This window comes from Stylophora pistillata, chromosome 12 (genome assembly GCF_964205215.1).
Source record: "Stylophora pistillata chromosome 12, jaStyPist1.2, whole genome shotgun sequence".
Taxonomy (NCBI): Eukaryota; Metazoa; Cnidaria; class Anthozoa; order Scleractinia; family Pocilloporidae; genus Stylophora; species Stylophora pistillata.
Window position 1 is genome coordinate 3,469,746 of NC_142530.1, and position 24,701 is coordinate 3,494,446.

At 40.3% G+C, this 24,701-nt stretch overlaps 2 protein-coding genes and 1 pseudogene across 4 annotated transcripts; 1 reads left to right on the plus strand and 2 right to left on the minus strand.

The window, feature by feature from the left end:
• Positions 1-226: 226 nt before the first annotated feature.
• Positions 227-11,947, minus strand: LOC148718425 (uncharacterized). 3 transcript variants are annotated; one of them, XM_088741777.1, is made up of 9 exons: positions 11,739-11,947; positions 10,298-10,350; positions 8,551-8,718; positions 7,804-8,039; positions 7,503-7,581; positions 6,707-6,818; positions 2,619-5,283; positions 1,615-2,358; positions 227-1,412 (listed from the first exon to the last, which is right to left on the minus strand). In XM_088741777.1, the coding sequence occupies exons 7-8, from the start codon at positions 2,905-2,907 to the stop codon at positions 2,159-2,161; spliced, it is 489 nt and encodes a 162-aa protein (XP_088597903.1). In that variant the 5' UTR covers positions 2,908-5,283; positions 6,707-6,818; positions 7,503-7,581; positions 7,804-8,039; positions 8,551-8,718; positions 10,298-10,350; positions 11,739-11,947; the 3' UTR covers positions 227-1,412; positions 1,615-2,158. The 3 variants fall into 3 exon arrangements, with proteins under 3 accessions (XP_088597903.1, XP_088597902.1, XP_088597904.1); XM_088741776.1 differs by having other exon boundaries at positions 2,619-3,255; positions 5,127-5,283; positions 7,503-8,039; XM_088741778.1 differs by having other exon boundaries at positions 7,503-8,039.
• A 1,966-nt stretch (positions 11,948-13,913) lies between these two features.
• On the plus strand, positions 13,914-19,854 carry LOC148718426 (uncharacterized). The gene is made up of 7 exons (XM_088741784.1): positions 13,914-14,233; positions 15,765-15,812; positions 16,125-16,451; positions 16,526-16,777; positions 17,660-17,783; positions 18,782-18,853; positions 19,661-19,854. Exons 1-7 carry the CDS (start codon positions 14,206-14,208, stop codon positions 19,767-19,769), a joined length of 960 nt encoding a protein of 319 aa, XP_088597910.1. The 5' UTR covers positions 13,914-14,205; the 3' UTR covers positions 19,770-19,854.
• Positions 19,855-20,431: 577 nt separating this feature from the next.
• On the minus strand, positions 20,432-21,579 carry LOC111323444 (uncharacterized; annotated as a pseudogene).
• Positions 21,580-24,701: the final 3,122 nt, after the last annotated feature.

Below are 24,701 nucleotides of genomic sequence, written 5' to 3' on the forward strand. Positions count from 1 at the left end.
GTCGGAAGAACATTTTCCTCTAATATCAAACATTGCACCTATTACAAAAACATTTGGCCTTCATTTCCGGTTTGAGTTTTCAAATTGTTCATAGGCCAAATAACCGCACGCCCCTTCGATGAAAATCGTTTCGAAGTAGTCTGAAATATTCACACTCACTAGATGGTAAGTTTCTCTTCAGTTCTCTTTTTGTTTTGTTTTTGTTTTTGTTTTTTCTGTATGTTTGTTTGTTTTCAGAACCTTGGGAATTTCATAATGATTTTTTCAACTTGAAACGTTTGCACTTCCAAGAGTCATTGCCCAGCAAAAACACAACTCGAATGTCAGTACTTGATAAGCAAAACGACAGCAGAATTCTTGTTTTCAACCTAGCCGCCGAGCAGTGTACAGTTCGCTCCGGTCGGTGTGACGGTGTCCAAATACTTCTTCTCAAATTGAACCTTTACACCCCAACAGCAGTATCCGAATCTCTATACATTTCTTTTGGTACTAGCAAGGAGAATTCGTTTCCCTAACAGAGTTTTCTAGGTTGGCAATCAATTCCTACATTCTCGTGATCTTCTTGAATGACTCGGCTCTACGACTATGGGGAGAAATCACATGCTTGTCGCTCTCAGGGTTTGAAAGGGTTCAAATGTTAGTGGTCTGTAAATGTCGGCTTTCAGGTGACAACGTACCTAAGCAGTTTGCTCAAAGCAGCCAGTGAAGACGTCGGCGAGAATTCTGTTTTCCTCTTCAGGGTCGTCCGACAGAAAATACCACAGCCATTTCTGGTACTCGCCATGAACATAATGAAGGAGAAAGATGAGGGCAGCCAGCTGGCTCTGGTGGTACTCGTGGTGACCAATAGCTGTGCCCACCTTGAACAGATAACTCCAGACATCTCTCCAGCCTCTCTCGTGTTGCAAGTGTTTCAGCCGCAGACACAGCATGCAAAGGAAACCAACGTTGGCCACACTTCAAAGCTTGGTCACGGAACAACCCAGAAGCTCGCGCAATGCGCAAACAAGAGACGGCCTTCTCTCATCTGGGATTTCACCAGAGTTCAGCAGACGTGCGATGGAGGTCGCAAGTTCCAGCATGGCAATCAAGGGTTCGTTACGCTTTAGGCCAGGTCCGACCAGTGTTGGTCTGTCTAATTTGTTCATCAACTGGCACACGCTGCAGTCCTGGTTTAAGCACTGCTCTTCCACTCCCTCTGCGTCCCCACCTTCGTCGTCACATAGACAGTACGGACAATTTTTAACACTTTCGTCTTGCGAGGGGCGCACTCCTGGTTCCCCCAGGCACATGCAGTCTCGTTTAGAAGTGGTCCACAACCTGCACACTTTGGCTGCGACTGTTTGATCGCATATATCTTGGTAGCTCTCCTGTACCGTACTCTGCCTCTCCTCCTTGGTAGCTTATGTGATCTACCGCGAAAGAAAGAAAAGGAAATGAAAAAATGGGTCCATCTAGTCTCCCAGTGACTCAGTTTAGCCAACCCCTTCTAAACCCAAGATCTCGTCGATAATTCTCCTTACTTTCTGACATACAGTTCTAATCAGGAATTGATGTTTAATCATTTCATAATTCCTTCATTGACTTGTTTCTGTTATTCTCACCACAGCTTACCAGTGTGGGGCCACAGGGCTGGTTGGCTCTCAAGAACTGTTCAAGCCTGTCCAGGGAAGTTCTCATTGGAAAGGCGCAAAGCCTGGATTCCTGGCAGGGCTGGCAGGGCTAGCAAGGCTCATCTAGGATCTCCTGCTGGGGGTGGAGGTGGCCTCTCCTGGCTCTTGGCCACTGATATGTAAGGTGCTTGTCTCCTGGGGGAGCACGGCCCACTGTGGAGTTGTCTGTTTCCTTCTCTGTCGATATCCCAAGGTGCCACTCTGCTGGCCTTGCTGTTGCGGCTCTGTTCCTGTCCCAACCCTGACACCAGCGGTGGTAGACAAGAAACGTCAAACCAGGCTCTCCACATCCCTCCTGATGGCGGTGTTGTGTTCCTCTGTGCCGGTCCGCCTGGCAACAAGGTTTGCGACTCTCTTGAAATGTTCCAGCCCACCAACAATTGTGACTCTGTGTCAGAACTGCTTCCTGCCTTGTCATCCTCTGACTGTGGAGAAGACTGAAGCAGGAGCTGCTGCCAGCGATCTGTGGAGGTCCTTCTCAGGGCTTACGCTCGCTCATCAGCCAGTGGTATTAGTATCAAGAGGTCCAGGCCGAATCGCATCATCAGATCAACCAGGCGGGCCGGTTTGTTGCGTTTGCCAGTGTGCTTTGTCGCACTGGTGCGAGCCAACATCAATTCGGATGTGGTTAGTGTAGTTAGCCCCAGTCCCTCGATCATCGATCGCGAAGTAAAGGCAGCTATGTCTGTTGCAAAATTGAAAAAAAAAAGAAAGAAAAAGAAAAATTAAAAACAAACAAAATAAAAAAAAGGAAAATTAGAAAAACAAATATACATATATATATATATACATAATATATATAAAAAAAAAAAACAGAAATACGTAAAGGGACAAAGAAAGGAAACAAAACAAAACGAAAAAACCAGAGGAAAGGCTTTTCTTTTTGCAGGGGCCCTGCATAAGAAACTGAACAGATGGAAACTGATTGTGGACGGTTTGTCTCACCTATAGACAAGTTGTGGACTGCTTGATTAGAGATACAGGCTGCAACCACAACGTTTCCCGGCAGCAGGCCCTCGTGATGGTGGACGATCAGTCGACGGGAAAAACTGTGCGTGAACTGGGCGGAGATGTCGCTCCAGAAAGGGGCGCGAAGATGCACGACATTCCCAAAATCATCCAGGCGCAGATCATCCAAGTGACAGTCGAACCATTCATTTCTCGTTCTCATTTTGTCGCTCAAGGGGCGGCCCACCTGGTTGAACATTGTCTTTTTGGACAGCTCGGCCCTCATCTCCTGGCTTCAGTCGGTGGAGCGCGGCTGTTGCTTGCACCATTTTTCTCGGCTGGCCACATAGTGGACGCAAGAGTCCCGGCACTAGTCTAGGTCTCCGAATTGTTCCTCGTGGTCATCATCCTCTGGGAAAAGCCCCCGTGGCAGTTTTAGGTTCTCGAAGAGGAACACCTGGAAGTTGAATGCCGTGGGTTCTTCTGAGCTTCGGCAAGACCAGCTGGGAAGTACGGTCCGATGAGCCGGCTGGTAGATGCGTGTTCCTGCCATGCTCTAATGGTGTTGTCGAGGGCCATGTGTGCAGCCGGGGAATCCCTCTCGACGGTCGAGCTGCCATCAAGAAACGCTTGGCTGTGGGAGAAAAAACAAAAAAAAAAAACAAAAGAAACATCAGCGAGGGTACCCCACGGACGTGGAATTCTGGTGACTTTTGTTAGTAGATTCTCAGTTGTTTGTTTTGATTTGTTTCGTTTTTCTGGTTGTTCTTATGCGTAACGAGTTTTTCCTTGTTTAAAATCCATGAACCCTTTCGCTCCCACGATGTCTGTCAGCTGAACAATTCTTATGGAGTCGGTGAGGAGAATTTCTATTCTTAGATATATTTTAGAATGACGTCGCTGATCAACAGATTGTTATTAATACTATCACTAGTACTATTGTCATCGTCATGACAGTATCATTATCATTGTTGTTATCACGGTCGTCACTGGAGTGAAAGGGTTTATTCTCACTCCAGAAACGCAATAGTTTGACCGTCAATCTTCAACTAATCAAGCCAAGTTAGCCCTCAAATGTCTCAGATATCCTTCATTAAGAACTAAACGATTGCCTTAACCCTTTGACTCCATGAGGTGATTTACATGTAACTTCTCCCAATAATATCCATACATTATCTGGTGGTGAGAATACTACAATTTATCAGGCAGGTCCAAGAGGTTTCCTTGATTGAACACCAAGTTCTCGTGACCAATTGACAAGTGTGACCATATTTCGTTTGTTTTACATGAGGAGTTGTTAGCTGAGATATAAGTGTGTAGCCCGGATGAAAGCTAGCCTCCTACGCAGACGTTCTTTAGGCTCGTCACGCAATCTTTCTCCCCCACGAACATCTGCTGAAGCGAATGAGCACATTTCTTTCCCTTTGTTCAAACAGATCAGACGGAGAGCACGTGGAGATCACCGAAGAGCCAATTGGCGCTTGGTTATTGTTCAATAGAAAGCCAATCATAAGCTGTGATAGAACAACCCCCAAGAGGTGGTTTAATTTTCTCGCATTTCTTATTACTCATGGAAAACAGATCTAAAAACCTTGCTTTAGAAACTCCGAAAAAAACCGTCAGAAAGAACTGTTTTCTGTGCAGTCACGGTTTTCCGTTAATCCCGCAGGCGAGAATAAGAGTGTTTAGTAAGAGTGGATATTGCATACTTAATTGAATGCGCTGTGTAAACAGATTTGAGTGTGTTTTCTTCCAGCGACCCGTTCGTCTGCAATAAGTGCTACAAGCGGTTACTTCGTTTTGAAAAAGCTAAAACAAATCTGCGATCCCTTCAGGATGAGATAAAGGAAGACTTTAAGAAAGTAGCAAATAGAACGAAACGCTTACGTCGAAATTCCGCTGAAAAGGACGGGGTCATTGAGAACATTGACGTGCCGATCGAACCTACAACAACTTTACAAGTGCAGCAACGATCTGCAGCGAAATCTCTGAAATATGAACAATCCCCTACCACTTCTACTTCTTCTAACGCCGAAAATGATCGAACAATAGGCGAAAGTTATGATATACTCGGTGGAAGCACTTGGCTAAATGTCCAGGAAACACCGTCAACAAGAGAAAATTCATCAAGGTTCAAAGTTCGCTGCCTTGATCGGGAAGTGCGCTGTGATTAGTCTAATTAAACAACCCATTCGTTTCAGCAGACGTTCGTGGGGGAGGAAGATTGCGTGACGAGCCCAAAGAACGTCTGCGTAGGAGGCTAGATGAAAGCGTGTTCAGTTTTTATTTTATTCAAGTTGTCTTCACGTATCGAGTGTTTGTTCCTCACTGTCTTCGTTGAGTTCACCCGGCATTTCCGACAACGTTACAACCGAGGGAATGTGTAGCAGTTAGAGGGGAGAATTAACAATCAGATCTTGGGAGTCCAAGGCTTAATAGGGGTCCATTTCTGTGGTAACAGTTCATAAATAAAAGTTTTGACGTATCACAAAAATACACTTTCACCACAAAGAGTGAAACTTAGAGCTCCACTGTCTTCATAGAGGATACAATCCACGGTTTATCCATCTTTCGCGTGTCAAGCTGGGTTTTCAGCAAGTTATCGCCAACCATACCACGAACTTCACCTTGTAAATCATCAAGAGGGAGAAGCAAACCAAGACTACAAGAAAAGGACCTGACTATGGGTTTTTGCCCCACTCTTTGTAACACACGTGCAAAAAAGTCAAATATTGAACTGAAGTAGAGATACAAATCAAATAGAGTCATTTAGGAAGATTATGTATAGGATTGATACGTTCCTTAAACCATTCTTATATTAATGTACTACCTTTTCTGTGGTGCTATCTGGCAACATTCTGCGCCATTGTTTGCCTTTTTTCTTAATTCTTTTGCGTTAAAGTAATGAGTTAGTAAAAAAATGTTAATCTCTTATTCTAGTGTTCAAGCGTTTAATCGCTCCTCATTCGATATCCCGGAAAAAATGGCGATAAACTTACCAATGTTTTACCCTTAAAAATTTGAAATAGTTCTGATTAAAAGATATACTCCTCTCCTTAAGGCGTGCGACGAAACATAACGTCACATAACGTCACATAACGTCACTTGGCTAGTTTTGAATTTAACATTAAGTACACTCCATGCACAGACACACCACACTAAGTGTTTGAAATTATTAATTTTTGACTTGAAACGAACAAAATCTACGAGAGTTATGGATAAAGCTCTGAAAATTGCACATATGAATTACTGTGATCTTGGTCTGAATATCTCAATAACGTTACACAACTGAATGTCAATCAACTCATTTCTGGTATTGTTTTTGCCTTAACATTGAATTTAACTTTATTGAGATATTCAGACCGAGAAATAATCTAAAAATGCAATTTTCAGAGCTTTATTTATAACTCTCTTAGATTTTGTTAGTTTCATGTCACCTTGAACTATTAACCCTGAACACATAGTGGTCTGCTTATGCTCCATGTAAGGGTGAAAATGTAGGACAAAACTACTATCATATCAACCAGCAAAGCTCATTTCTTCATATACTTTCATTCACAAATGCAAGTGATTTTGGGAATGTCATGTATGCGGCTAACCAACCTCCAAAGTGAGCATGTAAAGATGAAACAATTTTTAGTGTAATAGAAAAATCCGAGCCCCAGATGGGACTTGAACCATGGTTGGCCGCATCTTGATATGCTGTAATGTGACAGCGTGATGCCGTTAGTGAGTTTCAAAGGGGCTTACCAATACTTGGCTGTGTAGCTGCACGATGCGGTTCCAGTCGAGGCCCACAAATTGACCCTTGCTCACCATAGAGTCTCCAGTAGCTCAGTGGTTAGATCATCCGACTAGATCACGGAGGGTCGTGGGTTCAAGTCCCATCTGGGGCTCGGATTTTTCTATTACAATATTATATATTATGGGCGCTTATTGGAATGAGGGAGGTACACGATAGGGGCGCTTATTAGAATAGGGGCCCTTATTAACAAAATCCAATTCGAGGGGACATTTATTAGAGAGGGTGCACTTGTTGGAAAGAGGGCTGTAAATCAAATCATTTCCTTAAAGTCTAAAATTACCTCCTTTTCATCCATGAAGTCATTATCCAACATAAAGTCTATGAATAGCTTTCCAGCTTTTTTAGAATTCTGACATCTCTTTCTCTAACAAGTTTCTGCGCCTGTGATTGAGCTGAAAATAATGAGAAAATAGACTCTCAAGAGTATGAATTTCCACAGAATAAAAAGGAATAATTAAGTTTACACAAAAACCATGCCAAAAATATACTAGTAAACGGTAGATCCTTTCACTTCTAGGGGCGACCAAATAAGAATTTCTCCTTATCATATCAACACATTTTCAATCACAAAGGTAACAAGAAGAGAGAAAAATTTCATCTAGAAAATATGATTTGATTTGCACTTAATTCTCTGAGCTCAAATTATTCAGAAGGCATATGGCTGACATGGATCAAAGAGTTAAAACATGGAGAGAGAAGGGGAAAAATCACCCAGGTTGCCATCAGGATATCATGCAAATTGATTAACCCTTTTATAACTTAACATCAAATGTTCTCTGTACATTTCTCTTTGTCGCAGGACTAACAAGGAGAATTTGTTTAAGAATCACGAATTGCATAAGTTGATCATGTCCTTCATCCTTGTGATCTAAATGTGTGATTCTGGGGTGATGTTGTAAGGGGAGATTTCAGGTCACTCTTAGTGAGACTTAATTGACTCTGAGTCACTTTATCCTGCTTTCCTTTCCTCTCTTAGGGGTCATAGGGTTAATCGTAATAATTTAAAAGCAAAACATTTTTCATACATATGTATGCAGCTGACATTACACCAGATACCAGTAATATTGTGTTTGTACCTTCTTGAAATTTTTTCTCTCTGTCACTATCTGGACCAGGAGGAGGTGATGTGAGACGTTCTTCCATCTCATCCCAGCACTACGAAGAATATTAACTCTTTATCACAACTTCAAACCTTTACAATATGTATTAATTCAAGTATTCAAGTTCCTCAAGGGACCTTTTCCACTATAAGTGGAATTCAAAGTGTTAGGTTTGCTGACAGCAGATGAGTGTAAGGGAGGTGCCCGTGAACTTGGTGGTGCAAATGGCTGGATCTGAGTGCAGACACAGCAGTAAAGATAAATAATCCGATTCTACCAATGCATCTGCCAATGTATCAGCCAACTGTCGGCCGACGTGCTGGCCTTATGAAGAAAAAAAAAAACTGATGCATCTGTGGGGAGCAGGGATGGCGCAGCGGTGAGAGCACTCGCCTCCCACCACTGTGGCCTAATTTAGATTCTCGGACATGGTTTCACATGTGAGTTGAGTTTTTTGTTGGTTCTTGTCCTTGCTCCAAGGGTTTTTCTCCAGGTCCTCAGGTTTTCCTCCCTCTGCAAAAACCAACATTCCAAATTCCAATTCAATCTCGAAACAGTGGACAAGAAGAGCCACCAAGTGGAATGTCCATTGCTAAATTATTATTGTTATTATTATTATCATTATTGTCTGTGGTGTGTGTACAACCATGTGAGTGGTATTTGAAAAGGCATCCTCGCATTACTGATAGGGGGGAAAATTTTTCATGCACATACCAAATACTGACTAAAAGGAGTGCATGGAGAAGGAGCGGTGGGTAAGTGAGTGTTTGATGCAGTGTGATGTGATCAGATTTAATTTTAACAGGGAACTATAAATTTTCACTATCCTCAAGTACAGTAAGTAAAGTTATGACCTCTTCCTAATTTCACTCCATCAATCTGCCTTGCTTCAAGTTTATCGAGTAAGCGAAAATTACATTGAGTCACTAAGAAACACAAAGTTCTACTGATACAGTTTCATATTTTTTTTTCTACCTATGCTGTCCAACAGCATACTACACAAAAAGAAAAAACAAAATCTTACCACATCATACATTGCAGCTAACTCGTCAACCTCCTTTTTTTCCATAAATGAACAGCCCATTCCTGCGACAGATATAGCTTTAATTGCCATGGCAATCATACTTTTCCACAAAGAAATATGTTCTTGAAGACCACCTTTAGCGAACTTGTCAGCTGTTTCTTTAGCAATCTATAAATGAATGAAAGATTCTCTAAAATTTATTGAATTTCATAACATCACTCTCAGATTTCTATTTTTTTATAGCTTTCCTAATAGTTCTCTCTTATCCATCTACATCACTGAGAGAGGCAGTGCAAGAGCCAAATGTCTTGCTCATTAAATAACCATTTACTCCCTTACTGCATCAGTATGCATATTCTCCATACTATTCTCTATACATTTCATATGGTATTTACAGGAGAATTTCTCCCATAACCTTATTATTGTGGTCACCACAACTGAGTCCCAACGGCCTGTTTGTATGTCTTCACCTGTATTGAATCTGCCAAAGCCAGATGCCCCTTGCTCCAAACCTTGATGAAACCCCTGAGTAATGTGGTTAAAAAACCCTAGATGGGTCATTGTATGGGGTGCCAACCCTGTCAATATTCCCTCTGTACTTCAGTGAACCAGTTTACTTTTAACATGGTCAACTCAACTTTTTATATGGCTAACTCGACTTTTTATATGGTCAACTTGACTTTTTACATGCTCAACCTTTGACTTTTCATATGGTCAACTTGACTTTTTACGTGCTCAACTTTTGACTTTTTCTGTGGTCAACTAGACTTTTTGTATGATCAATGTTTTACTCTTTTCATGGTCAACTCGACTTTTTACATGGTCAAGTGGTAATCTTTTGAATCGTTCCATAATGCATTGCGCCCAATCACTAACTCATAAAAGCACTCGCTGAAGTTCATTTTCTAGTTGCGGTGACCCCACGTGCGCTGCAAGTTGGAAATCGACGTGCGAGCTCTGCTGCAATCGAAGGGCTTGATGATGAAACAGAGGAAGTTGAAGCAATGTTGGTAGCCGTGAACGCTGCCACATTTCAAATTTCATTATTCTGTAGATTGTCGATGGCTTCAAGGGCCTGCTTAGCTATGGCACACGCCGAGGAGATGTGCTGCAATTCTTCGTTATTGTCGGTCATTTTGTTAGAGTCCTAACGCAATGCATTGTGGAGATTACAAAATCAAGTTGACCATATAAAAAGTCGAGTTCACCATAGAAAAAGTCAAAAGTTGAGCATGTAAAAAGTCAATTTGACCATATAAAAAGTCGAATTGACCATACAAAAAGTCAAAAGTTGAGCATGTAAAAGTCAAGTTGACCATATAAAATATAAAAAGTTGAGTTGGCCATACAAAAGGTCAAAAGTTGAGTATGTAAAAAGTCAAGTTGACCACATAAAAAGTCGAGTTGACCATACAAAAAGTCAAAAGTTGAGCATGTAAAAAGTCAAGTTGACTATATAAAAAGTCGAGTTGGCCATACAAAAAGTCAAAAGTTGAGCATGTAAAAAGTCAAGTTGACCATATAAAAAGTCGAGTTGGCCATATAAAAAGTCAAGTTGACCATGTTAAAAGTAAACTGGGTCACAGAAATACAGAGGGAATATTGACTGGGTTGGCATCCCATATCATTGTGTTAAATCCTTTGCATGTCTCCATGCAGGCATGTTCCAGTTATTTACTCACCCATCCTGATCCCTGGGAGGAGAAAAGTCTTGCACAGAAATGTGAGTACTAATCAAATTACTTACTCTAGGTCTGACGGTTCCTCTCCTGGAATTGATAGGCCTTTTGATGAACCCCTCTGTAATGAAAAATGGGAAATATTTTCATAAAGAGGAATTAATTCCCAAAGACAACAAAAATACTGTAAGACAGGTCTTCAGGGGCTAATCTAGCCCTTGCGTAAAATGTTCCGGCTGAAAAACTGCTGAGGGTAGCAAAGGCTCTTTATGTAATGCACGATTAAGCCCAAATTGAATAAGTGATACACAAATTTTACTGAAGGGCAAGGTAAAGTAAGATTTGAAGTTTTCGCTTTTATCAGATATGTCATGTGTGAAATACTCTTTAAAGTACATGTGCTGTGTGAGCTTTTGAAAAAATGGTGTGTGAAATGGGATGAGGACCTCCCCTTCCCACTTTGCTACCTCTGAGTGTGAATATGAATATTTATTACACAACTCGGGAAGTCAGAGGGCCAATAACTAAAATCAACCAATCAAAATGCTCTATTGCCGGTCAATATTCTCTCAGTATTGGACCGGCTGGGCACTTTCCCGAATGGTCCCCAATGATACCACACTTGTGTCCCTTTGAACTTCAGTCGTGTAATAAATCTCTTACTAACTGGCAAAGCTTGCTCGGGACTGTACTGGAAGAATATCGGCCCTTGGTCTTTTATCAAGACCTTGGGCCGATATTCTCCCAGTACGGCCCTCGTGCTTGATTAATAAGATATATGTATTACTCCACTCTCAATGGGACAGACAGGTTTCCTCTGCTTAAAAGACTGAAAAATCAGTGCCCTGTTATTTGAAATAACTGGTTTTCCTAAGAAGTGCTATTCATGTGAGTGGTGCATAATTTCTGCTTTCCAAATTCTTCACTTACCCTTAACAATCAGGAAAGATAAGAAAATTCCAACTTCTTATCATAATTCAGATAAAAAGGACAATGTTTCTTTATATCCCCAGTCCAGGGCAGGATTTCTACGCTTCCTTGTTTTTAACTCCCAACTCCACGCAAAATACCTCTCTTTGTTAACCAATCAGATAGCGAGATTTTATTCAATTATGCGATCCTAAAACAAATGAAAGCCGTAGTCCCAAAGGCAATGTAATCCACTGTTTTCTCCATTGTTTTCTTTATTCGAAAACTGTATGCATGATGAAGTAAAGTCTTAGTAACTGCAAATCGAGCAAACGTCAAATTTGTACGAGCATTCCAAAATTTTGATACATACCCCTTAACACGTGATAGCTGTGAACACTGATCGACGGATGGCTTTGGAATTCATATACAAGAGATGATAATTAAATTCTCCTCACAAGTAGACACTAATTTGCAGGCACAGCCCTTACAACAGAAAAGAAATGTTATAGGGGGAAATCGTGTAATTGTGAGAATTAAGGAAATAAATAATTCCACGCGCGCTGTCCAACATAAGCGACGAAAACTTGTCATACTTACGAGGTCAAACATGAACAAAAGGACAATCAACAAACCAAAGACCATCACCACTGCAAATATACCCAGATCGTTCACAGACATATGAGAAGGAAACATCTTTTCGGTTGTACAATGCTAATGCAGTGTCATTTAGTCAATTTCTGCCCTCCTTACACCTCTGTACAGCTCAAGTGCATCTTCTCGAGAGCTCATAGTCTCCCGCCCCAATCTTTACAAGGCTCACTTTGCGAGGAGTCTGGATAAGAGGAATATCCTCAATTAAAAAACCCATCGGGGAGGGGTTGAAGGGAAGGAAAGGTGCTTGGGCAAATCTTACTCATGATTCTCTAAATTTACATATACTGCGTAAACGTGTATCAGTTTATTGAACGAGGAATTGATACAAGAACTTCTTATCCAACTGTGCTTCGTGGAGTACAAATATCACGCGATATTTGTACTCCAGAAATATCCGCGAAATTCGCCCGCACCGAAATAGCAATTTGCCGCGTTGGATGATAAATCTCTTATTAGACGTTTTGTTGTGTAGTATGGTCTACGATCGCCGAGTATTTTTACTTGTTGTTTGTATTTTGACTCACCCTAGGGCTCGTCCGAAATACGGCACAACTGGTTAAAAATACTCAGCGGTACTACACAACAAAACGTCTATAAGATATACATATCTATGTATATATCGTCAGCTCGAACGAGGAGATCTGTTATTCTTTTTTCTTTTTTCTTTTTTGTTACCAGCGGCGAAGTGATGGGTCTTCGAAACGAATTGAACCGAAGGAGCAACTTCAGAATAACCGTCCACATCATTTACATGTGTCGGGAGGCTTTGAAGAATGAGGCATAACACCGTGATAGACGCTATTCTTATTTAATGACATGTAAATAAGTGGCCGGGTATTCTGAAGTTTAGCCGAACCGAAAAGTTTGAAGAATTGTTAATTGAACTCATGACAATTGACATCGTCTTGAATAACTTTATCGATTACTTGCGTATAAAATCCAACCAGCTTCAAACATCTCTGAAGGATGCGTTCATATACGTGTGGATAAGTTAGAAAATGTTTTTACGTGTTGGTAAATACGACTGCACCTGCGTCAGCCATGGAAACACACTCTAACATAACACTGAGATCAATTACGTGCTTAACACGTGCACATCTCATTTCAGAGATGCATCTGCCTTGATAGCGTATGATATTCAGGGTTTTCTGTTTCGAACAGGGAAAGGCGAGGTGTATTATATAGTTTTGTATTATGTAGTTTTGTCATAATTTGCTTACATATGTACAGTGTGAACACTTAATGATAACTGTAGAACTTGAAAAAGCGGCGAATATAATTGAACCACTTAAGTGTTGACTTGTGATTACTTCAGCGTTGAACCCACGCCGTTATGACTACAAAAAGAATATACTAAAAAGTTACTTGACGCGGTAATTTGTTACAAACTTAATCGAAGATATTTTAGTTTTAAAACCGAAAAGGAAACTTAGAGCAACTCACTCAAGCTGGACCGCACTGCTATACAGTTATGAATTTTATGTGGGTTTAATGAAAAAATTGAACATTTACTAGGTAAAACAGCCTGGCTCGTTGGAATGATGATACGCGCCTCCATATTTGCTAGTCGATATTTCATCTTTTCTTAAACTTTTTTCCATAAAGCAACTAGGAAGTAATGCCGTTCCTGGCGGATAGGATGATGGTAGGCCGCATAAAAGCCTGCAAAAACGTGAAGCATGTTCGACAGGTTGGAAAGACGAACGACACGAAGAGATTGGACGGCACTCGAACCAGGACCGCTCAGTCTGGACTGCGGAGTCGAAAATTCCAGAATAATGCATTTCTGTTTAACTGTCTTGTTTGATTCCCTTAGATCTAAGAAGGAAAAAATCTATGTCCATCTCTGAGCATGATTTAACTACACTATGTTCAAAGGAAACGTCTGTATAACTAGAATATCCCCCGACCGTTCTTTCTGAGAGAATGAAAGCTTTCATCGAAAGTTGAAATTAAAACTGAATGAGAATTTAGAAATTTAGTCTTATAAAACCGGATGTTGAGTTTTTCAAAGCTGAGTCCATATGTTGCATGTAGTGTGAAAATCATCAGGGATAAAAACCTTCTTTCCAAAAATAGAAAAAATATGTTTGATCACTAGGCAAAGACAAAAAGAAAGTTTGTTTTGCGCGGACCCTCTTCTTTAGAGAATTAAATTCAAAGCTTTTTTCTTCTATAGACGGTGTTTGCACAAATTCTGGATCGAGCCGAGTCAAACAGCGACCGGCGAAACAACTGTATTGTAAATTTATAAGTTGCGTAGATGAATTAGTGACATTGTTTTTAAGCTGAAACCTACCAGCTTCAAACATCTGTGAGAGTTTTGCATATGTATGTGTGACTATAGGATATATATATATTTTTCTGTGTATGTGTTGGTTGATGCAACTGCAGCATAACAACATGCTGGATGATAAAACGGGATAATCGGCAGTCAGGTAATTTATTTTCTTTTAATTCTCTACTTAATTTCCCTTTATAATTAGAGTAAAATTAGAAAAGTCCTTTTGGCGCCCCTCCAACAGAAAGAAGAAAAACTACAAAAACACTGAAACGCGTCGATATCTCTAATATAAGTATGCACAAGTCACTGTTGAGTTAAATATTTTGATGTTGAAATTTGAATTTTCGGTGGCAATTGTCTCATAGCTAAACATTAAGCCATTTCAGTTCACACTCTACAATGACTAATATTACTAATTACAACTTGAATATTTCAAATGCTCTACTTTATCAGCGTGAGAGAAGATTATCAAGTAACAAAGAGTAGACGAGGAAAAAAGCATATGCTGTTAAAATTACTCTAGCCGTGAGGCATCATAATTAACCAGCACAGAGAAGAATATTCAGAATCAACAATTTAAAATTAGAGAATTTAGCAGGATACTAAAACAAGCACTGAGAAAATAACTGCTTGTTATTGTCACGTACAGTGACTGTGTTGAGTAAGCTTATGGAAGATAATTTCGGGTCCTTTTAGGTGCTTGTCTGTTTTCATTTCCTGTACATAATATAATGTATTGTTGGGCTGACTGAGGAGCAAACGTCTTTTTTTCGCTTTTCCAAGAGCCAAGTAATACTGAACAAGTCTGTAAAAATGGTTTGCCGTAAACGAGTCTCTCATCTAAATATTGGTCGATTAATATGCACATGCACTGTGATGAAAACTAGGACTACATCACTGGGACTACATCACAGAAAAGGGCGCATACTAATCAAAGCAAACTGTTCCTCTCGCACAAGCTTTTATGGTCAATTCAAGAGAAGTATATAACAAACTCTTTCCCCTTTCCCTAAAATCACCTTAAAGTATGCTTAAGGGGCATTTGAATTCTTCCTGATCCAGAAAACTATTTTTTGAATACGGGTACGTGAACTTTGACTGTTTGAGTATCGTAGGCATATGTTTATTTAAAATACGATAAATCCCAGCCCCCTTTATGCAACATTTTTCATCTTGGAATTCCTTTGATTTTAAACTTTCCGATTTTTCTTGCGTGACTTATTTGATTTATTGCTCTGCTTCGAACAATATTGATTCTGGTACGAAAGCCTGTATAAACTACAATGAGGAAGTCTGACTAGTACTGACTTCTGGGCCGCTCCTCCTACCCAAAATCAGTATAAAACAGGAAAGAACTTTTCACAAAACTGATCAAAATGTGTTGAGAGTTTGAATCCTTGAATTGTTTTGTGTGAATTATTCCAAGTTGCCTGATCATGAATATGTTTATCAATATGTTTGCATTCGACTGCCCACGGAAAAAATGCATCATTTGACACGAAATAAAAGGAACTCTGAACGAGAGTACGGTTGAACCGAAAATTAGAGAGAAGAAATTTTGATTTACTTTATTCCTGCAACGAAATGCATTCGATGATGCCCGTAAATGCTCATAGTTCCTTCCAGAGTGGGTATCAATTTAACCAATCAGATACTTAAAACCAGTTAAACTTTTTGCTTTTCAGGAGAGATGTTTTCTTTCAAGGGTTTATGGACTGTAACTGTTGTTCTGCGTAAGTGTTGTTTTCACTGTCAATTAACATTTATTCACGGTTGAATGAATGAGTTATCTTCGGGCAGTTAGGTCGTTCCGTTAGTGATCCCGAGGATTGGAACAAGTGCGACAGTTATGTTTCTTCTGAACTAACATGCAAAGAGACATACGGTTTAATAGATTTAAATTATCGTCATTCTCGGGTGATCTTTTAAGCCAACATTAACAGAAACTTGATTCAAACAGAATTCAAACCAACGGTCAATCATGTTATTTTAAAGTTGATATACATGAATACTTGTCACTGATGAGAGCATTTTACTCGTTCTAGTTCCGTGGATTTCTGGAGTATACCCCCGAAATCATATCCAACGGTTTACAACAACTGAACTCCTCCAAGTGGAAAAAGGGCAATATGTGGAATTAAGCTTCAGAATGTGGAGCTACTACAATCCACCTTGTGCTAATGAGGAGTATCTTGAGATCCGTGATGGCCGTAATCAATCTGCCAATCTACTCGGTGTATTTTGTGGAAATGAAGTGTCTAGCATCCAACGATCCAGTGGTCGAAGCATGTGGTTAAAATTTTCACCTGAGGGTAGATACTGGTTCAGTTATTATGACTTTTACTACAGCGGCAAGACACTGAATGAGACAGGTAAGTACTAAAATGGTTTTAATTTTGTTATATGTCGACTGAGATTACTTAAGCCATTTCTTTTTCTGGTTTAGCTACACTAAACCTGACGCTCGTAAAGAATAATCAATTTGTCCTATTCAACCATCCTTCATCCCTGTGGTGCCCGGTAGAAGGTGGACCTGCTCCACACATTGTGTGGAGAAAGAATGGAGTTATTGTACAAAACCGCACAAGTGTCAGATACCGACTCACCATTACTAAGGAAGAAAATAATTCAAACTACAGCTGCGAGGTGAACGCCCATGGTGCGGTGGATCAGAGAAATATCAGTCTTGTTATCGAGAGTAAGTTTGTAGCGTAATTAATTTACTTTTAAGAATAGTTGACACAATTACATCTATATTACTTTACATTTGACTAATTTTCTGTCGTAAATTATATTTTGTAATATTTTAGAAAAATAACAAGTATTGAAAAGAAACTTTTTCTTGAAGTTGGCTGCTTTGAATTAAAAAAAAAAACACAAAACGAATAAACTTCACGTTTTTGTGAAGCACTCTTGCACAGAAAAATGTGTTTTTGCCTTTTAACGGAGTTGGGAGTGGTAGGCTGGAGAGCAGAGGAGCGAAACACATTTATTTCTAATAAGGTAGTTAATGTGCATTGCTGTGTAATTGTCCGAATTAAAGCATTTACTTGATGCGCAAGTTTTAAATTTTGTTGCGTGGTAAAAGTGAAAGGGCTTGCATAAATTTCTCAACTGTAGAGAAACCAAAAATTGATGATGATGATGAAAGTCTTTATTATTTTATCGATCAAACTAAACACTCGCAAACACACGTGCAAGTTTACAATGCATCCCTACAAACATTAAACTAAATGAATTTAAAAAGAGACCTTTTTATAAAACAGCGCTTAAAACGCTCTTTGCGAACACACGGTAACGTATAATCGTGATATCACTGATGAAGGCTTAAGCATTAGCCGAAACGTCTGTTTCAAAAATAGCAACAGTCAGGGGCAACCAATTTCTATAAAACTCGTGACATCTCCTGACTACACTTTATCCATTTTTAAACAAGAAGAGAATATATCAAATCGCAATTAAATGGCTTTTAGTCAAAAGCTTTATAGATTTTTTTGCATGTGAAATATCTTGAGCGGACGATTAAGGTGTAGATCATAAGCAATTATTCTGTAGTTATTGTTGTCGTTGTTCTTGATAGGGTGCCCAGAACCTTGCCAATGCACTGTTCTCGAGGGTAACATGGAGGGCTTTATCTCTGTTGATTGTGAAGGAAAACAGCTGCACTCAGTTCCACAGAACATACCCGTTGCCACAATAAAACTGTAAGTGATTTAAGTTACAGGGCCAATTCGCTTCCGAAAACAAGTGTATACCTTTGAAGCAATATGTGAAAAAGTGAAGCAATCGGTTCTTTTTTCTATCGGAAATTCTAGGAGAAGTTATAATTGATAAGAATCCCGGCCTAATTTGTGACTTCGTGTTGATAATAGCTATTAAAAATCAATGAAAACTGAGGAATGACTTCGTAGTATGAGACATCATAATTTGCCGACATTATCGATCAATTTTCATTATCGATCAATTTTCGTCTATTTTCATCGTTGATTATTGGTGGTCGCGAAATAATTTTTCGACATAGCAGCAGTGCTGAGCGAAAATAGTTTTCAGGAAATGGTTGACTCTTTTCAGGATGAAATAGATTAGAAGCAGTCCCTCCTTTTCGGTGAAGTCCGTTGCGCGAGTCGAAAAAAATAAACCAGAAAGATTGATGTTAGCACACCGCGCAGACCCTACTTTTCTGAAAATGGGATAAAAAAAGATTGTGAATGTCAAACATATCAAAACATTGGCTGTAAAAAGATTCTTTTTCTTTCCACTTCCTCCCCTTTTCTCACCCAACTGAACTTTTTTCTCCTTAATTAGTGTCTGTTTGTGGGCTCTTAGCCTTAACTGGGCAAAATTTTGCATCGAGAATTTGATTTAAATCTTTCTATGCCTCGATTTAGGACAGAGCCAATTCATATGACCATTTCTCTGAGGAGTCAATAAAAAGGTTAAATTCTTACGCGGATTAAAGAACCTAAAAAGATGAAGAAAATAAATCAAGGAGCACGCGCTGAAAAAAAAAAAGTTTGCGCAATGAAAATGATCGGAGTACTAACAATCTGAGACTTTTCATATTTACATATGTCCGAGCAATGTCCATATCGTACTTTTTAAACTAAGATTAAAAAAAACATTTTCTAACCCCAGCTGGTTACGTCAACGCGAATGTTAGCGAAATAAAAACAGACAAAGTTCTTTAACTTCTTGATTCTAGGGACTTGAGTGGGAATAAGCTGAAGACATTGTCCTCAGGAGTTTTCAGTGAGAATTCAGAGTTGCTGGACCTGTAAGTAGGAGTCCTCCATGTAAAGGATCTTTAACTTCAATTTGGTCACTTGTGTTATTTATGGGAAGAGAGACAACCAGTCCCATTTTTGACAGGACTCAGCAACAAATTAGTTTACTTCAACCGCGTTTTTTCATTAGAGTAGCTTTATAGTTCAAGTGACAGGTTATAACATGCGGTAAATAAGCAATGGTAATATGACTGAATCGAGTAAAATTCAGGGAGTAACTGGAAGAATGATTTGAAGCTAAGTTACGAGCACGATTGCTCCCGAATTGTAAGACACAAGTCCGTTTACTCATTAATTGTGTCAATAACAAAATGCAAGAAATTCAGTCGTGAAAAATTTAATGCAATAGTACATACCATTCTGCTGATAGATGTTTTTTTTTTCAATGTGAACCTCTCAAGCTGCTCACTTAAGAGGTGTTCTTCAATTTGATTGGCTAACATTTTCAATGTAATTGAGTTTTGTTGACTGATGACTGAAAGTCCTTAATTTTTATTGGCTACTTGAATTGTCTGTTTTGGACAGCTTGTAATCAGACAGGTGAAATCATACTATTTGGAATTGAGACAACCCATAAAGCTACAAGGGCTATTACGAACCACTCGTAATTGAGCATTTTGGTAACGACACAATATTGAAAACAGTTGCTGAGAAAATGGGCTCCTGTTGCCTGTGTTTAGTTTCACTCTGAATCAGCTTTTTCTTTTGTGACTTCTTGAAGTTTCCGTCTTTAAAATTTTTTCCTTCTCCACCAAACCTTTAAATTGTTTTTCTTTTTTTTCAAAATACTTTTACAGTTCTCTTTCAAACAACGAACTCCAGTTTCTGCCAAAGGGAGTCTTAAGCAGAATTTCTACGCTCGTTAAACTGAAAGTAAACCTTCCCATAGATCACATCAGTTACTAACTTTAACAACAATCGGATCAAGAAAAAAATACATTTTGGGGTAAATAATTTCCGCCTAAAATGTTTGATAAAACCTACAAAAATGAGGTAGCTACCAAGTAAAGGTTCAGACGTTTGTCAGCTTCGGGAGGGGGGGGGGGGGTGGGGTTGGGATGGGTAATAGAAGAAGAACGCTTCCCAGCAGATTTAGCGTAGCTACCGGGGGGGGGGAAGACCAAATGGAAATATTTGTGCCTGCACTTGTATGACCAGCTTTAAATAGCAAGCAGTAATATATTGCAATAGTAGTCTGTTTTGTCTTTTGCCAAAAGAAACCAGCCTTACTTATTAAAGAACTTGAGCCAGTAATGTGTTGACTGCATGAAAGACTCTCACCGAACACCCACAATTGTACATAATTCCTACCAAATACATTTCTTTTACAATAAACAGAAAACGACTTTGAAATAAAAGCTAGCGCTAAGAGGTCACGACGTTTCGACCTCTCTGAGGTCATTTTCAAGTGAGTAAGTTTTCCAAATTAACATAAATATGTTCAAGCAAGTTGAAGACGATTTATGTAGCGAACGCTAAAATATGTGAAAAAGTGTAAACAATATGCAATGGCAGAGAATAAACGAATAAAGGAATAAAATAATAAAATAATCATAGCACGAATTGTTCTAAAGAAATAGTTTGGCGCGAATTGAATCGCACTGTTTGTTTAGCGTTGGTTTGTAGTTCTTTGATAAAAAGCATTTCAGAAACAAGACAGTCAAATTTGTTCTGACACTTCCTTAAGATTCGAAAACTCTGTGTGATGTCTTCTGGCTCCATGTCATGCTGCTCTCTGAGGTGGTGTCCGATTGCCGATCCTTTGTGTTCTTCAATTCGTTGGTGTAAGTGTCGGCACTTGTAGCCGACATAGCCTGCGTCACATAGGTCACACTAAAGTGAATATACCACGCATTGTTGACTCACAAGAGGCGGTTTGTCTTCCCTGACCCTAATTTCACTCTTGATCTTTTTACTTGTATAAACTGGGCTAATATCTACGTTGATCTTCCGACTGAGGTCAGCCAACTGTTTTCGTACTACATTTGCAGATTTCTGGACCTTGTAGGGCAACACGATTCTGACTGGGACTTCTCTTTTATCAGCCATTCGGGTATGTGAATCTCCAGACACTTTTGATTGAACGAATCTGCGAATAGTTGACTGCACAAGGTCGTCAGGATAGGGCAGTCGGGAGAAGATCTCTTTAAGGCGTTCACATTCCTCATGAAAAAACGTCCACGTAGACGAGAGTTGAAAAGCACGGTTTAGCATGGTGATCAGCAGTGACCGTTTGTATCTGGCGTCAACGTGACTGTGATAGTGTAGCAAAAGCCCTTTTTCCGTCGGTTTTCTGTAGACCATGGTGTCTAGGCGGCAACCATTCCTGATAACATCCATACCGAGTAAGGGAAGGCTACCATTTTCTTGGAGTTCCATTGTGAAATCAATAGAGGGATGAGACTTGTTCAATGTCTCCAGAAATTCTGAGGCTGCTTCCGGATCAGGCATTACACTAAGTGTATCATCTACAAAACGCTTGTAGAAGATAGGCATCTTGTTCTCTCTTTCTAGTTGTTTCTCAATTCTACATACGAAGGCGTTTGCCATGAGAGGACCCAGTGGCGATCCCATATCTACACCGTCCACTTGTTCGTACAACTTTCCTTCGAACTGAAATTGCTGATTTTTGGTGGCAATTCTCACAAGCTCCATCAAATCTGACTTCGTGATGTTAAGATCGTATTCTCTGTTGAACCAGTCGTTTTCAAAGGCTCTCTCTGCGATGCTCTCGATGGTTTCATCCAAAGGAATGAATCCATCGAGAATACCTCTTTCTCTTTTTGAAGCAATGGATGGTAAAACTTCGTAGGCCTACCTCGTGTTCTTGGTCTCTCAAGGCTTACGGGTGCAAATTTCACCTCGTCATTAAGTTTCAGTCCATGCCATTAAAAATCCAAATTAAAAGTGAAGATGGCAGGTTTTCAAAGGAAATCAGGGTAAAAACATGTCCTCGGAAAGTCGCAGGCAGTTACAGAGTTGTGAACTAGAAGAAACATCAGAATAAGCGGCCTCACCTGACCCAAAGCATTTTTCCCAAGCTGGCAAATGATGGACTTGTCAATCTTTTGATTGGCATCGATAACGCTGATTCCATTATCCACGTGTTTTATCTCCGAGGGAAACATGGTGGACCTATCGCCCGCCTCGGACCACTTGGGTGGAGTTGTATTGGTGCACCTGACGAAAGCGAAGCCGCGAGAACACGATCTCACGTTATTCGTTCCTTGTTCACCAAGAGCCTAATTGAAGTGAGAGAAAAGAATCCTGTTGTGATTTCGACAACAGATTAAAGAGGTTCTCGGAAATTTAGAAGTCTGGCATCGACGGCGATGACGGACTCGTACTCACCGAAGAAGAAAGACTATCTTTAAGCAAAGTGAAAGATTCCCTCAAGTACAAAAATGGAAGATATCGTGTTGCCCTTCCATGGAAAGAAAAGAAACCCGATCTCCCTGACACTGGACCTATGGCACTGTCTCACTTACGAATAACCGAAACAAATTTGAAGAAGAACAGCAGCGTCGCCGAAGAATATTAAGCAACCGTCCAGGTATATGTTGATAGAAGATATTTACAAAAGGTTCCCTCCAAAAAACAGCTGCCAGCTAACGTAACGTATTTGCCGCATTTTCCGGTCATGAGAATGGATAAATCGACAACAAAGGTGCGAATCGTATTTGATTGTGCTGCTAAATGTAATGGTACTTCCCTAAATGACATGATCCATCCCGGGCCGAAATTACTACAAGATTATTTCACCTTCCTTGTCCGTTTTCGTCGAAACCCGGCTGGCATCGCCTGCGACATCAAAGAAATGTATCTCCAGAAAGAGATTGAGGAGCAGGACCGATACCACTTCGACTGTTGTGGAGAGATCTTGACCCTAACAGAGAGCAAGACGTATTCCAGTTTAAGCGTGTAGTTTTTGGAAATAATTCCGCCCCTATGGAGTTTGTTGCGCAGGAAAACGCTCGAATTAACCAAGACTGTTTTCCCCTTACTGCTGAGACTGTCTTTAAGTTCACCTATATGGACGGGTCTATTGACCGTCTTTAAAGACATGATGAAAGAGTAGAGCTATACCAATTTAAGGCACTATGGGTAGTCGCCGGTATGCAAGCCAGGAAGTGGATCTCTAATTCATCGATGGTTGTTGAAGCGATTCCATCAGTAGAACGAGCCACAGAGATCGAGATTAACAGTACTGAAAATGTGTTTATCGTTACCGCTCTCCAGATTCCCCAGAATCTCAGACAACAAAGCGAAACGTGTTGCGTAAAGTAGCAACGATTTTTGACCCGTTGGGATTCGTATCCCCTTACGTTATAGTGGCAAAAATTATACTTCAGGAGCTGTCGATGCGAGGTTACGACTGGAACGACGAAGTTCAAAATGAAATAGCAAACCAAATCAGGCCTTGGTTCGAGCAATTGAAAAGTCCGCACGAGCTGAAGATTCCCCGGTGTCTCCGATGTCCAGAGCCTGTCAAGTCAAGGCACATTGCGACTTTTGTCGATGCCTCTTGAGAAGCCTATGCTGCAGCAGTCTATATCCGATATGATAACGATAATGTAACCAGTCACCTGATTTCAGCAAAAAGTGAAGTGGCGCCTTTGAACCCGTTGACAGTACGCAAACTGGAACTCATGATGCGATTTTGGGCCTGCGCTTAACACAGTCTTTGCTGACAGCCTTAGATGTACCAATGCAGAGCGTGACGTTTTACTCTGGCGGTAGAGATGTTCTATGGTGGATTCGAGGACGCGGAAAAGACTTCAGACCGTTTGTAGCCAACCGAATTGGTGAAATATAGATGTTCACTGAGCCGTCGTAGTGGCAGCATGTCTCTACCGAACCTAATCCAGCCGATTTATGCACAAGACAGGCCACGCCTTCAGAGTTAGCCGAATGTTCCTTATGGTGGAATGGCCCTGACTGGCTGACAGATAATTTTAGTAGGTAGTCAAACATGAAAGTCCCTGATAGACCTAGTGAAATGCCAGAGATGAGAAACTCGAAGAATAAAAAAGACACGGATGCTATGGAACCCTTCTGACGTGTAACTTCCAGAAAGGAACCGCACCGAAACACAACCGTTATCATACAGCTTTGAGCTCAGGGAAATCGAAGTCAGAGAAAAGTCGGTTAATAAAGCTTAAACCGTGCATCATGACAATGGAGTTATCCGCAGTGATGGTCAATTAAAGTTCGCAGGTTTTCATCCATATGATACCAGATTTCTAATTATTCTGCCTCTTTGAAACTGGGTGACGAAACTTATTGTGAAGCATTGTCATGAGAGAGAGGGAATCATGCAGCTGGAGTACACTTCACTCTTTGCCAGTTGAGTGAGAGATTTTGGATCATCGCCACACGCGAGGAGATTCGCGAGTGGGATCATGAATGTAATGAATGTAAGAGAAGACGAAACAAGTCAGCTTGTCAGATTATGTCCCCACTCCTGCAAAAGAGGCTCCGTTTCAGCTTCAGAACCTTCGCCCAAAAAGCCGTAGACTTTGCAGGTTCTTTCTATACTGTTCAAGGACGCAGACAACCACGACAGAAAAGGTGGCTGTGCCTTTTTACTAGCTTGGAAAGACGAGTAGTGCATTTAGAGATGGCCTGGGGGACTGGATGCCGACACGTTCTTAAACGCCTTCGCTCGTTTAACTAGTCGTCGTGGAGTTTTTAAAGAAGTGACAAGCGATAGAGATACAAATTTCGTAGGCGCAGTGGGTAAGTTAAAGAAACTAGTCAGTTAGTTAGACGGAAAACATCTTCATAGGAAGACAGTAGAGCTTGGAGTGACATGGAGATTCAATCCACAAGCTGCTC